Source organism: Schistocerca gregaria, chromosome 2 (assembly GCF_023897955.1).
Source record: "Schistocerca gregaria isolate iqSchGreg1 chromosome 2, iqSchGreg1.2, whole genome shotgun sequence".
Lineage (NCBI taxonomy): Eukaryota > Metazoa > Arthropoda > Insecta > Orthoptera > Acrididae > Schistocerca > Schistocerca gregaria.
Window position 1 is genome coordinate 1,021,153,655 of NC_064921.1, and position 14,077 is coordinate 1,021,167,731.

The 14,077-nt window shown below is 43.5% G+C and overlaps 1 protein-coding gene across 1 annotated transcript in view; it reads right to left on the minus strand.

Moving 5' to 3' along the window:
* The window catches only part of LOC126335518 (UPF0764 protein C16orf89 homolog), a 65,087-nt gene extending 54,436 nt beyond the window's left edge, over nt 1-10,651 (minus strand). Inside the window, exon 1 of the mRNA XM_049998876.1 lies at nt 10,453-10,651. Within this exon, the coding sequence (XP_049854833.1) occupies nt 10,453-10,630 (178 nt within the window). The 5' untranslated portion in view covers nt 10,631-10,651. The remainder of the gene's footprint in view (nt 1-10,452) is intronic.
* Nucleotides 10,652-14,077: the final 3,426 nt, after the last annotated feature.

Below are 14,077 nucleotides of genomic sequence, written 5' to 3' on the forward strand. Positions count from 1 at the left end.
ACCCATGTGAATCCCTGGATGTAATACTTTCTAGGGATATGAAATGGAACGGTCACATAGACTCAGTCGTAGGTAACGCACGTGGCAGACTGCGGTTCATTGGTAGACTAGCGAAATGCAACCAGTCTACAAAGGAGACTGCATACAACAATCTCGTGTGACCCTTGGTGGGATATTGCTCCAGTGAGTGCGAACCATCCGAAATAGGACTAACAGGGGATACTGAACGGATGCCAAGAAGGTAAACACGAATGATCAAGGGTTCATCTGACCCGTGGGAGAGAGTCACGAAGATGTCGAATAGACTGAACTGGCTGAAGCCTGAGATGGTGCAAACTACCCCGAAAAAGCCTACTTAGAAAGTTTCTAGAACCGACTTTCAGCTATTGAATCTAGGAATATACAACAGCTCCCTATGTATCGTTCCCCCACGGATTGCAAAGACTGGTTTAGACTAATTACAGCACGCACAGAGGCATTTAAGCAGTCATTTTTCCTGCTGTCCGTACGTGAATGTAAAGAGAAGAAAACCCTTATAAATGGGACGGACCCTCTGCTATGCACTTCATTTTTGGTTTATTGAATGTGTATGTAGATGTAGATAGCGTTATACATGAATTTATTTACTTCTCTTTCGTATCAAACCAAAACTATGTTTTCCTGTTCAACTGCAGACATAAAAGTTTTGAGCATATTTATCAATTTTCAATTTCGTTCGTGCCAGATTTTCCAAAATTTAGCTAATTACGTGTCAGTTTTCTTCACATGTAAAATACATCTTCAGCAGTTAGTGTCGTATGCTCAACAAGTCAGTATAAAAGTAAGTGATGTTTTATTTGTAATTCTGTTCGACCTTCTTCCGATGGAAAGAGAATTAATTTGTAAATTAGATAAAGGTCACTTACTAAACTAAAAAGTAACAAACTTTATATTTTCCCACCTTTTGCTGAATTTAATGGAATCTAGAACAATACAAAATGACTAAATCTTTCTGCCTCCACTGGAAGTTTTTAAGGGTTTCAGGCATAGCGTTTTACTCACTATAAACTCCTGCACCTGAAGAATTAACAGTATATTCCAGCAGTTTTATGTATTGTACACCAGTTAAATGTGTAGATCGTAAAATACTTACAGTTGATATGTACAGCACAACCTCATGTCTAACAACAACAAAACATGTAGAAAGTGGTGGTAAGTGCTTATGGTGGCCTCTACTGTCCATTCTTTCCTGTGATTCTAAAATCACTTCATCCACATCTACAATCCTGTATCATTTCTGTGACACTCTCTCCCGTATTTCGCGATAATACAAAACTTGCTGCCTTTCTTTAAACTTTTTCGATGTACTCCATCATTCCTATCTGGTAAGGATCCCACACCGGGCAGCAGTATTCTAAAAGAGGACGGACAAGCGTAGTGTAGGCAGTCTCCTTAGTAGATCTGCTACATTTTCCTTACTGTCCTGCCAATAAAACACAGTCTTTGGTTACCTTTCCCCACAACGTTTTCTATGTGTTCCTTCCAATTTAAATTGTTCGTAATTGTAATACGTAGGTATTTAGTTGAGTTTACGGCTTTTAGATTAGACTGATCTATCGTGTAACCCAAGTTTAACAAGTTCCTTTTAGCACTCACACTTTTCGTTATTTAGGATCAGCTGCCACTTTTCGCACCATTCAGATAGCTTTTCTAAATCGTTTTGCAGTTTGTTTTGATCTTCTGATGACTTTATTTGTCGATAAATGACAGCGTCATGTGCAAACAACCTAAGAGGACTGCTCAGTTTGTCTCCCAAAACTGTTTATATAGATAAGGAGCACGAAGGGACCTACAACACTACGTTGGGGAACGCCAGAAATCACTTCTGTCGTACTCGATGACTTTCCGTCAATTACTACGAACTGTACTCTCCCTGACAGGAAATCACAAATCCAGTCACATAACTGAGACGATATTCATTAAGCAAGCAATTTCACTACGAGCCGCTTGAGTGGTACAGTGTCAAAAGCCTTCGGGAAATCCAGAAGTACGGAATCAATCTGAAGTCCCTTGTCAGTAGCACTCAACACTTCATGTGAATAAAGAGCTAGTTGTATTTCACAGGAACGATGTTTTCTAAACCCATATTGACCGTGTGTCAATAGGCCGTTTTCTTGTAGGTTATTCATAATGTTCCGAGCGCAATATATGTTTCAAAATCCTGCTGCATTTCGACGTTGACGATATGGACCTGTAATTTTTTGGTCTGTAGTAACGTCCAAACAATATCACGTGTTTCTGGGTACACTATCCTCTAGGTGCAAAACTTTCACCTACTTATTTCAGAGGGAAACACAATCTGTTTCCACGACCACAACATTTAGGTTTATTTTTAAAGGTCTTAACAAGAGCCCAAGGAAAGGCACCTAATGTCTAATAATAAGGGGGGATGCGATGTGGAAAAATATTTTCCCACCGGTCAGAAATGGTCGGCAATTTGTCCGGAGCACTATGTGAGCTCAGAGAAAAGGAACCATCTGATTCCCGCCGCAGCAAACACGAGCTTATTTGTGGAAGCTCTCATGAAGGATTTGTGTTGTTGCGTAACATCACACACTGGCTGCTTTCTGTGAACAAAGCGTATGGCGATAAAGAGACAGTGAGTGCAACACTGCTGCGCTGTTACGTGGATGGATACAAAAGTAGCAACAGAATAAATGAATCGTACGGAATTAATAAAACTGATGCCTCATGTGGCTCATATGGTCGTAATTAGACTCATTCGGAACATGCAGCCGAATCAGACAACCAACTCCTTTGTTTTATATAGCTTCGACCCAAGTCAATACGACGCTTCTAAGTCCAGAACAACACAAAGAGTCATATCGTGTCCATAGAGGACACTTTCCGTCGACACGCTCAGTTCGTGCATCGTACCCAGTCTTGTGGGTCAAACGCAGCATCCGCTACGAGAAAAGCAAATACCACATGCGAGCGAATTTGCGTAGTGGCTGAAAAAAAAGTGTGCAAGATTAGTGTCCGAATAATAATAACATGATTAAATCATGTCGAAAAATATTTCCGTATCGATTAAAAGAATTTTTACGGCAGATAACCTTGGTTGGCACTGCTAGTTCTGATATTTATTCACATTTAATTTTACAGACTACACCGTTACTTGTAGCAATTGTTGATTTCTAACCGGCAAGCACTAGAAAATAACGCAATTACGAAGTACGCAGCAGCATAAGTTCCCGGGAATAATCGTGAAACAACATTTAAACCCATTAGAGAACTTTGAACTATTTATTTGAATATGGCCTCATACGTTACATAATTATGACGCTGATATTTTAGTGGTGTTGTTTCAACATATCTCTTCAGAAGTCGTTTATTATTTCCAGCTTGTAAGTCACTTTACTGCGTAGCACCTACCTCTATATAATTTACTTCGTTTAATACACAAAAATTATTCAGCTGTCAGTTCAACCTGTAATGTTCAAATAGTAGGGGATGACTCAATATTTTGAATAATGGAAGTATTAAATGTGACACAGTAGGAATAAATAATTTGTGACTATGATTGGGTGAACATTTTACATCACGATAAGTGCTGCTGTGGTTGAGCAGTCAGCGAATTCATGCTGCAATTGTGGAAGTTAATCGTTATCTCAGGCACCTTCTCGGATTATGTAAGGTCGAGGAGAGCGCTTCGTTTCTAGCTGTGTACAAGGCGCTTCAGACAGATCTGTGTAAACTACTCACCTTTTATTCGTGTTAAATGTGAATGTTGCTAGAGAGAAGAATTTTAGGTAGAGTGTATGCTGACTCAAATTATTGAAGAACACTCATAATGGCAGGTGAAAGTATAAAACCTTTTATTCAGTGAGTGTACTGTCATTGCTGACCAGCAAAAGCAGGAACTTAATTAGACTGAGCCGGCCGGTGTGGCCGAGCGGTTCTAGGCGCTTCAGTCCGGAACCGCGCGACCGCTACGGTCGCAGGTTCGAATCCTGCCTCGGGAATGGATGTGTGTGATGTCCTTAGGTTAGTTAAGTTTAAGTAGTTCTAAGTTATAGGGGACTGATGACCTCAGATGTAAAGTCCCATAATGCTCAGAGCCATTTTGATTAGACTGACTAGACAAGTTGGCCTATTCTCTTTCAGCGTCTGACGTTCAGGAGGTTCGGAGGTCGAATCCCTCTCCATGCATCCCGATTTAGATTTATTGTGGTTTCCCGGATCTTTTAATACAAATACTGACATGACTCCGCTGAAAAGAACGTAGCCGATTTTTTTTCCCTTCATTCTCCTATCCGACTTTGTATTCCCTCTAATGAGTGCGTCGTACAGCCATTTTCTTATTTCTAACTTGAAGTAAAACGCAAGTCGAATTCTTCTTATGTTATAAAAATAGAACGAAATTTTTAAAAAGTCATAAACGTCAGAAATTTTGGGTTCAAATGTAAAAAAGAATCATTAAGAGAATGAGATCAACTATTTCTACCAGAGTGGACTCCGAAAATATCCGTCGCGCGAAACCTAACCTGTGCTTTTATCACACGATTACTTAAAAACCTTAGGTTAAGACAGTTGGTATTGACTTCAGAAAAAAAATCTACTCAGCACCAAACCTACGCTTTTCGTCGAAAGTGCGGTCGTATGTGAGTATAAAACGAAATTTGTGACTAGACTGAATATTTCTTGACAGAGTGTACGTAGCTTGTTATCTTGGATGCAGAGCCGCCGACAGACGTAAAAGTAACGCCACGTATGCCCCAGAGAAGTGTGTTGGTTTTTTTTATTCGTGCTGTGTATTTTAGCTGCACAGCTATAAAAGCGCACAAATAGTCAGTCAGGCCATCACTATAGCTCACACATATATCTGGGTGTAACAGTTTGTATGGATGTGAAATGGAACTATCACTTAGACTCAATCGTTGGTGAATCAGGTGGCAGACTTCGGTTCATTGGTGGAATACTGTGGAAATGCAATCAGTCTGCAAAGGGGATTGGTTACAAATTACTCGTGAGACCCGTCCTAGACTACTGCTTAAGTGTATGGGACGCGTACCAAATAGGAATAACGAGGATTGTTGAACGTATACACAGCAGGGCCGTGCCAATGGTCACAGGTTTGTTTAAATCACATGACAGCTTCATGGAGATGTAGGAAAAACTGGGAGACTTCAAGACAGATGCCAACAGTCTCGTGAAATCCTACTTACAAATTCTGAGGGACCAGCTTCACGTAAGGAACCTAGGAATATACAGTGAGGTTACAATTAAAGTATCGCTACTCCCACGAAAAACCAGTGATCAAAGGACAATTGTACTTTGTGAAAACTTGTGTAAGGACTTGTGGAAGTGAAATAACGAATACACCATTGAAAGAAATACATTTTAATTTGCATGTGAAAGAGTAACTCTGTTAACTGCGTACCATGTTTACGTTTAAGGTTGGTTACAAACGTTGCAGAATGTGGCGACCACGACGGCCTGGGTCCGCACTAGAGTTCGTTGGTTGCACTTTTCGAACGGAGGACCACGGAGTTTTCAGTTGCAGTGACGAAGCTGGAAGATCGCACATTGCATCCAGCATTCGCAGCCATGGCAACAGCAACTTCTTCAACGATTCGTGGCGCAGTTCGCCGTTGGCCTCTCCCAGGAGCAATTCCCAAATCGGCAGTTAACTCGGACTTCTGAGCCATGTTCTTCTACCCCGTGCGGAAAGAGGACCTCTCCGTGTTCCTTTAATCAGTCTATACTCGCGAAGAGCATCAGCAGTATTGCTATTGTTTTGATTTAAAAAAAGCCCTACGAGAAAAACCCTGCTCGTACTGTCTAGTCCAGTGTTAACTGTCTGCAACTGTAATGCACGCTGATGCTTGTGTTTCAGCCCTATGTCGCCGGGCCAGTACTGCCGCCTAAGCGCAAGTCATAGCATAAACTCTTCCAAAAACGCAAATACTGCAGCGCTCAGTCTGAACATCATTCCTATAAAGGTGGTTCCATCTACACTGGCTCAAGCAGCGAAAGTTTAATTATAACCACTTTGTGCCATAAACCCCTACGCGTCGCGTAGGCCAGGCTGGTTACACCACACACAGATGCGTTTCAGTAATCATTATTCCCGCCTCCCTTGCGCCAATGGAACGGAAAAAAGCCTTAGAAACTGGTGGAGCGGGAAGTACACTCTGTACTGCAGAGTGTAGGTGTATATGTAGAGGTGTTGCAGTTATGGCAAAACTGTACCGAAATATTTTTTCGACATTTCGAGGCAACATAATCTAAACAGCAACAAGGTTATTTGTGGTAAGATTCGCTTCAAAAAATAAATTTAAAATGTCAAGGTACTGTCGTCAGACCTGAAAAATAGGTTGTAGCCGGCCGCTGTGACCGTGCGGTTCTAGGCGCTTCACTCCGGAACCGCGCTGCTGCTACGGTCGCAGGTTCGAATCCTGCCTCAAGCACGAATGTGTGTGAAGTCCTTAGGTTAGTTAGGTTTAGGTAGTTCTAAGTTCTAGGGGACTGATGACATCACATGTTAAGTCCCGTAGTACTCAGAGCCATCTGAGTATTCGTTTAGCAGATATCGTCTTCACGGAAATATAATGGCATTAAATGTCCAAAAATGTCCATACTCGTATTGTTTGTGACAATTATAAACACAATTTAATAATTTACAGTAAATAAGTAGTTTACAGTTTACAGTAAATACGTAGTTTAGTTTCTGTGTGCTAACACCAGGGAACACATACAAAATGTATCGTATAGAACTTCACTTATACAGGGTGTAACAAAAAGGTACGGCCAAACTTTCCACACAAAGAAAGAAAATATTTTATGTGGACATGTGTCCGGAAACGCTTACTTTCCATGTTAGAGCTCATTTTATTACTTCTCTTCAAATTACATTAATCATGGAATGGAAACACACAGCAACAGAACGTACCAGCGTGACTTCAAACACTTTGTTACAGGAAATGTTCACAATGTCCTCCGTTGGCGAGGATACATGCATCCACCCTCCGTCGCATGGAATCCCTGATGCGCTGATGCAGCCCTGGAGAATGGCGTTTTGTATTACAGCCGTCCACAATACGAGCACGAAGAGTCTCTACATTTGGTACCGGGGTTGCGTAGACAAGAGCTTTCAAATGCCCCCATAAATTAAAGTCAAGAGGGTTGAGGTCAGGAGAGTGTGGGGGCCATGGAATTGGTCCGCCTCTACCAATCCATCGCGTTCCAAATCTGTTGTTGAGAAGCGTACAAAGACTTCGACTCAAACGTGAAGGAGCTCCATCGTGCATGAACTACATGTTGCGTCGTACTTGTAAAGGCACATGTTATAGCAGCACAGGTAGAGTATCCCGTATGAAATCATGACAACGTGCTCCATTAAGCGTAGGTGGAAGAACTTGGGGCCCAATCGAGACATCAGCAACAATGCCTGCCCAAACGTTCACAGAAAATCTGTGTTGATGTCGTGATTGCACAATTGCGTGCGGATTCTTGTCAGCCCACACATGTTGACTGTGAAAATTTACAATTTGATCACGTTGGAATGAAGCCTCATCCGTAAAGAGAACATTTGCACCGAAATGAGGATTGATACATTGTTGGATGAAGCATTCGCAGAAGTGTACCCGTGGAGGCCAATCAGCTGCTGATAGTGCCTGCACACGCTGTACATGGTACGGAAACAACTGGTTCTCCCATAGTACTCTTCATACCGTGACGTGGTCAACGTTACCTTGTACAGCAGCAACTTCTCTGGTGCTGACAATAGGGTTATCGTCAACTGCACGAATAATTGCCTCGTCCATTTCCGGTGTCCTCGTCGTTCTAGGTCTTTCCCTAAGACGCCGATCAATTGCTTCGAACGTCTTCCTGTCGGGACACCTCCGTTCTGGAAATCTGTCTCAGTACAAACGTACCGCGCCACAGCTATTGCCCCGTGCTAATCCATACATCAAATGGGCATCTGCCAACCCCGCATTTGTGAACATTGCACTGACTGCAAAGCCACGTTCGTGATGAACACTAACCTGTTGATGTTACGTACAGATGTGCTTGATGCTAGTACTGTAGAGCAATGAGTAGCATGTCAACACAAGCACCGAAGTCAACATTACCTTCCTTCAATTGGTTCAACTGGCGGTGAATCGCGGAAGTACAGTACATACTGACGAAATTAAAATGAGCTCTAACACGGAAATTAAGCGTTTCCGGTCAGATGTCCACATAACATCTTTTCTTTATTTGTATGTGAGGAATGTTTCCTGGAAGTTTGGCTGCACCTTTTTGTAGCATCCTGTATACGTTACTTAAACATTCGGTGAGCTTTTATATGTGTTTCTTGCTGCTAACACAACTTCCCTATGTACATAAGTGTGATTCATTTACTACAAATTATCAGTCTTTCCTTTTAATTATCATATACATTATGTACATTTTGGACATGTCGTAGCATTATGCTTCTATGAAGAAGATATTGACGTCTTCTAAATCAATATTAACAGTAGGTAAGTCTCTGTAACAGACTTCTTATGGTTTACATAAACGCATGGCGAATTTCTACTGATTTATAATATCCCAAATTTTGTAAGTTTCAAAGATGACAGATTAATCTGTTGAAACCGGTAAAGCGAAAGAAAAAGATAATTGTGCAATTGACGACGGAATTTTATTCTGAAATACATACTGCGAATACGTTAGGGAAACAGCAGGAGATATGAATCAGTTCTTCGCATTTACCACATTGGACTCGCATTCGGGAGGACGACGGTTCAAACCCGCGTCCGACCATCCTGGTTTAGGTTTTTCGTGATTTCCCTGAATTGCCGGGATGATTTTTTGAAAGGGCACGGCTGATTTCCTTCCCTAGTCCGAGCTTGTGCCCCGTCTCTTATGACCTCATTGTCGATGGGACGTTAACCGCTGATCTGCTCTTCCGCCTCCTCTTCGCATTTACACTCTATGGACATCAGCAGACGGAAGTTTTGCACTGTTAATAAGTTATCATCAACCACTAGCTACCGTTATAGGAATTCTCCTTCGTCGAAATACCATAGTATTTTTTTTTTTTTTTTTTTTTTGAAGAAAAGCTACGACGCTTCAGATTAAATGTAACTGTGGTATCACCGCTAGACACCACACTTGCTCGGTGGTAGCCTTTAAATCGGCCGCGGTCCGTTAGCATACGTCGGACCCGCGTGTCGCCACTATCAGTGATTGCAGACCGAGCGCCGTCACACGGCAGGTCTAGTCTACAGACTCCATAGTACTCGCCCCAGTTGTACAGCCGACTTTGCTAGCGATGGTTCACTGTCTACATGCGCTCTCATTTGCAGAGACGACAGTTTAGCATAGCCTTCAGCTACTGATACGTCCCCTTAGAAAAATTATTGAATTACTGTGCTGATAAACCTCTTACATTATTTGATTTTCAAACAGCTGCGCACAACTGAACGTACTCAGACATTTCGGTCTTTACCTATTCTGATCGCCACTAAACTAACACACAATATTTTTAGCGCAAAGCAAAATGACTTCCAATAATCCCTACAAAAGAATGGCCCTGACTAACATTAACCTATACGTTTCACAAATCACTTACCTCACAAAAATCTTCGTTACTCAAGCTACTGCAATACAGCGAGCGCCACTACTGCCAGCTAACTAAAAGATTCTAACTACGGAAGACACTGACTACTGATAGGCATAGTTAGCAAATGAAAGATTTTAATAGAGAACAAACAATGTATTTATCTTAATAGTCATAATATACATAGCAGTTCATGACATCCATTCTTACAAATGTTCTGTTTCTGATGGACACACCTCCAGATTATCCATTCTCAAAAATCAGCGATCTCACTTCCCCACATCCACCACTGCTGGCGGCTCGCCTCCCACTGCGCAACGCTGCGCGCTGTTAACAGCCAACTGCCCAACGCTACAATGGCGAGTATTACAACAATGCCAACCAGCCACAGACTGCACACAGCACAGCCAGTGATTCTCATACAGAGCGCTACGTGGCGGCGGCGTTACCAATATAAAAACCTAAACAGCCTACTTACACTACATCATTTGCTACGATCTAGCAAGGCGCCATATTCAGTACTTACTGAACAGACAATATTGTGAATCATGTACCGTCAAGAGTGACGTTCATCATTAATGGATTAAAGTTAAGTATCAAACTAATCACGTCCGGTATCTGAATTCTAATTCCTTGTCATGTTCGAGACCTCACATCAGTACAGTCCTTCCCACCTCACGCCAGCCTGCGTGAGCTAAAACGCGTGCGTTTCGGCCTCCTCTCGTAACACGGTGTTGGCTCTTCTGCCAACCCAACAGTAACCTTACCTTAGAACATACTATAACATTCCTAAAACACCAGGCGGTGACCTGACACCAGCAGGAGAAAAGAAAGGGCGGCCCTTCCGTCTGCAGACAGCTTACCGTCGGCGATGGCGACGGCGAACACGGAGTCGATGAGCGCCTGCGACTGCCCCTCCAGGTAGGCGAGCGCGTCGGACAGAGCCAGCAGCGCGCGCTGCTGCAGCACGTCCGCGGGCGCCGCGGCTGCCGGCCGTAGCAGCAGCAGCAGCGGCAGCAGCAGCAGGGTCAGCGTCTGCATGTCTTCTGAGGACGGCCAGCCACCTGCCGACACCTGCGCCCGAGGCGGGATCGTCCTGTGTGTGCGCAGCCGCCGCCTGCGCAGCCCTGCCAGTGACGTAGGCACGCGGCAGCCGGCGCACACTTGGGTACACCGAAGACGGCGTGAAAACAACACCGTGCCGGAATACAGCTTCGTAGACAGTTCGCTGGTGATACCGACTGCGCGCACACACCAAATTTTAGCTGCTCGTCAAGTGGTCAACTGCGGGCGCAGTCACTTATCAAAATAGCTGAACTGCGGATGCTGAAGTTAATTGCAAGCCATGAAAACGCAGGTTTGCACTCGAGCATATTCCTTCCCAGTTCCCTAAGCTATAATACACTACTGGCCATTAAAATTGCTACACCAATAAGAAATGCAGATGATAAACGCGTATTCATTATACTAGAACTGACATGTGATTACATTTTCTCGAAATTTGGGTGCATAGATTCTGAGAAATCAGTTCCCATAACAACCACCTCTGGCCGTAATAACGGTCTTGATACGCCTGGGCATTGAGTCAAACAGAGCTTGGGTGGCGTGTACAGGTACAGCTGCCCATGCAGCTTCAACACGATACCATAGTTCACCAAGAGTAGTAATTGGCGTATTGTGACGAGCCAGTTGCTCGGCCACCACTGACCAGACGTTTTCAGTTTGTGAGAGATGTGGAGAATGTGCTGGTCAGGGCGCCACTCGAACATTTTCTGTATCCAGAAAGGCCCGTACAGGACTTGCAGCATGCGGTCGTGCATTATCCTGCCGAAACGTAGGGTTTCGCGGGGATCGAATGAAGGCTAGAGCCACGGGTCGTAACACATCTGTAATGTAAGTCCACTGTTCAGAGTGCCGTCAATGCGAACAAGAGGTGATCGAGACGTGTAACCAAGGGCACCCCATACCATCATGCCGGGTCATACGCCAGTATGGCGATGATGAACACGCGCTTCCAATGTGCGTTCACCGCGATGTCGCCAAACACGGATGCAACCATCGTGATCCTGTAAACAGAACCTGAATTCATCCCAAAAATGACGTTTCACCATTCGTGGACCCAACTTTGTCGTTGAGTACACCATCGCAGACGCTCCTGTCTGTGACGCAGCGTCAAGGGTAACCGCAGCCATGGTCTCCGAGCTGATAGTCCATGCTACTGCAAACGTCGTCCAACTGTTCGTGCAGATGTTTGTTGTGTTGCAAACGTCCCCATGTGTTGACTCAGGGATCGAGATGTAGCTGCTCCATCCGTTACAGCCATGCGGATAAGATGCCTGTCATCTCGACCACTAGTGATACGAGGCCGTTGGGATCCAGCACGGCGTTCCGTATCACCCTCCTGAACCCACCGATTCCATATTCTGCTAACAGTCATTGGATCTCGACCAGCGCGAGCAGCAATGTCGCGATACGATACACCGCAATCGCGATAGGCTACAATCCGACCTTTATCAAAGTCGGAAAAGTGATGGTACGCATTTCTCCTTCTTACACGGGACATCACAACAACGTTTCACCAGGCAACGCCGGTCAACTGCTGTTTGTGTGTGAGAAATCGGTTTTAAAGTTTCCTCATATCAGCACGTTGTAGGTTCGCCACCGGCGCCAACCTTGTGTGAATGCTCTGAAAAGCTAATCATTTGCATATCACAGCATCTTCTGCCTGTCGGTTAAATTTCGCGTCTCTAGCACGTCATCTTCGTGGTGTAGCAATTGTAATTGCCAGGAGTGTAGTTGTGGATAAATATGGTTGATAAAATACTCCTGCCCATAATGGTGCACTCGTCAACGTCTTTTAAAACCGCACGGAAACTATTTTCATTGCTTATGAAAATAATAAGAAACGCTTTCTAAACAATTCAAACGGTCGTAGTTCCATTCCTGCACTTTAAAATTAATTCCTGTATACGTTGATCATTTTTTTCAAGTTTCTTGTTAGATCTGTGATGCCTGTCTGTATCACTCATTTTAATGTTTCATCGGCAGCGTAAACGAAGTTATATTCTATGTGTGAATGTGCCCTCTGAAAATCCAGGCCGAAAGCCCTGTGAAACGTATCACACGACTGCTCTACAGTAACCTAACAATCCATTTGTAACTTGCTACTGACATACGAGGAATAGGAATTAAAGTGATTGATAATAAAAGTGCTAGCATCAGTTCAGTGGAAACAGTACGAAGTAGCAAATAAAATACTCGCGCGCAGACGACTTGTTATAACATACCTCATCGTAGCCGACCTGTTTGCTGAGGTAATGCCGAACTTGCTGTGGCGCAGTTGGACAAACAGCAAACCTTTTCGCGCGCAATCGGTACCCACCCACGTACCTGACCTTGTCGCTCGTCAGATTAGCCAGAGACAATTTGAACTCCACGCCGGAAGACGTATTGGTCACGTCACCAATAGGCTTTCCTCACGTTTTAACCACCTCCTCGAAAACATAAAGTTACAAATCGCTCTGTGCACTATGGGACTCAACATCTGAGGTGATGAATCCCCTAGAACTTAGAACTACTTAAACCTAACTTAAGTGGTGCCGGCCAAAATTCTAGCGACACACTTTCAAATGTAGCGCTAAATTAAGTGATTTGTTGCGGGGTCAGTGTCACTATGTGGTATGTGGGAGTACAGATGTCCTTAGTAGTAAACAGTAGTAACAAATGTTGTGCCTAAAAGTGGATGATGTGCAAAAATAACGCTTGGGTGTAAAATAAGTCGTTGATCATGAAGAATCAGCTGCTCTCCTGTGTTCAACATCGGGCTGTCATACTTTATACAAGAACATACTGACAGTACTGAATGTCATATCATCATTAACTGTACATGTCTAACTTTCTCCAATTGTGTAACGAATTAAGCCACTGGCACGCTATGAAAGGCTTTCTATCATTAATTAATTACACTTGTTTACGGACTATATGGTTAACATATAATCAAATATTTCCTGTGCATCAGATAGTTCGAATCTCTTATACCCACACAGGACAAAATACACACATCAACAAAGTTTTTTATCACCTCGGTTCCGAGAGTTCCGGAACCTGTACAGAAAATTGAAATAGAGATCAACATAAACATCATTTCAGCCCTTTTTATTGCTCATGAAAACCACACATTACATGTACCACCATACAGCGAGGCCTTCAGAGTCGGTGGTCCAGACTGCTGTACACACCGGTACCTCTAATAACCAGTAGGACGTCCTCTTGATTTGATGCTTGCCTGTATTTGTCGTGGCATACTATCCATAAGTTCACCAAGTTACTGTTGGTCCAAATTGTCCCACTCCTCAACAGCGATTCGGCGTAGATCCCTCAGAGTGGTTGGTGGGTCACGTCACCCATAAACAGCCCTTTTTAATCTATCCCAGGAATGTTGGATAGGGTTCACATCTTGAGAACATGCTGGACACTCTAGTCGAGTGA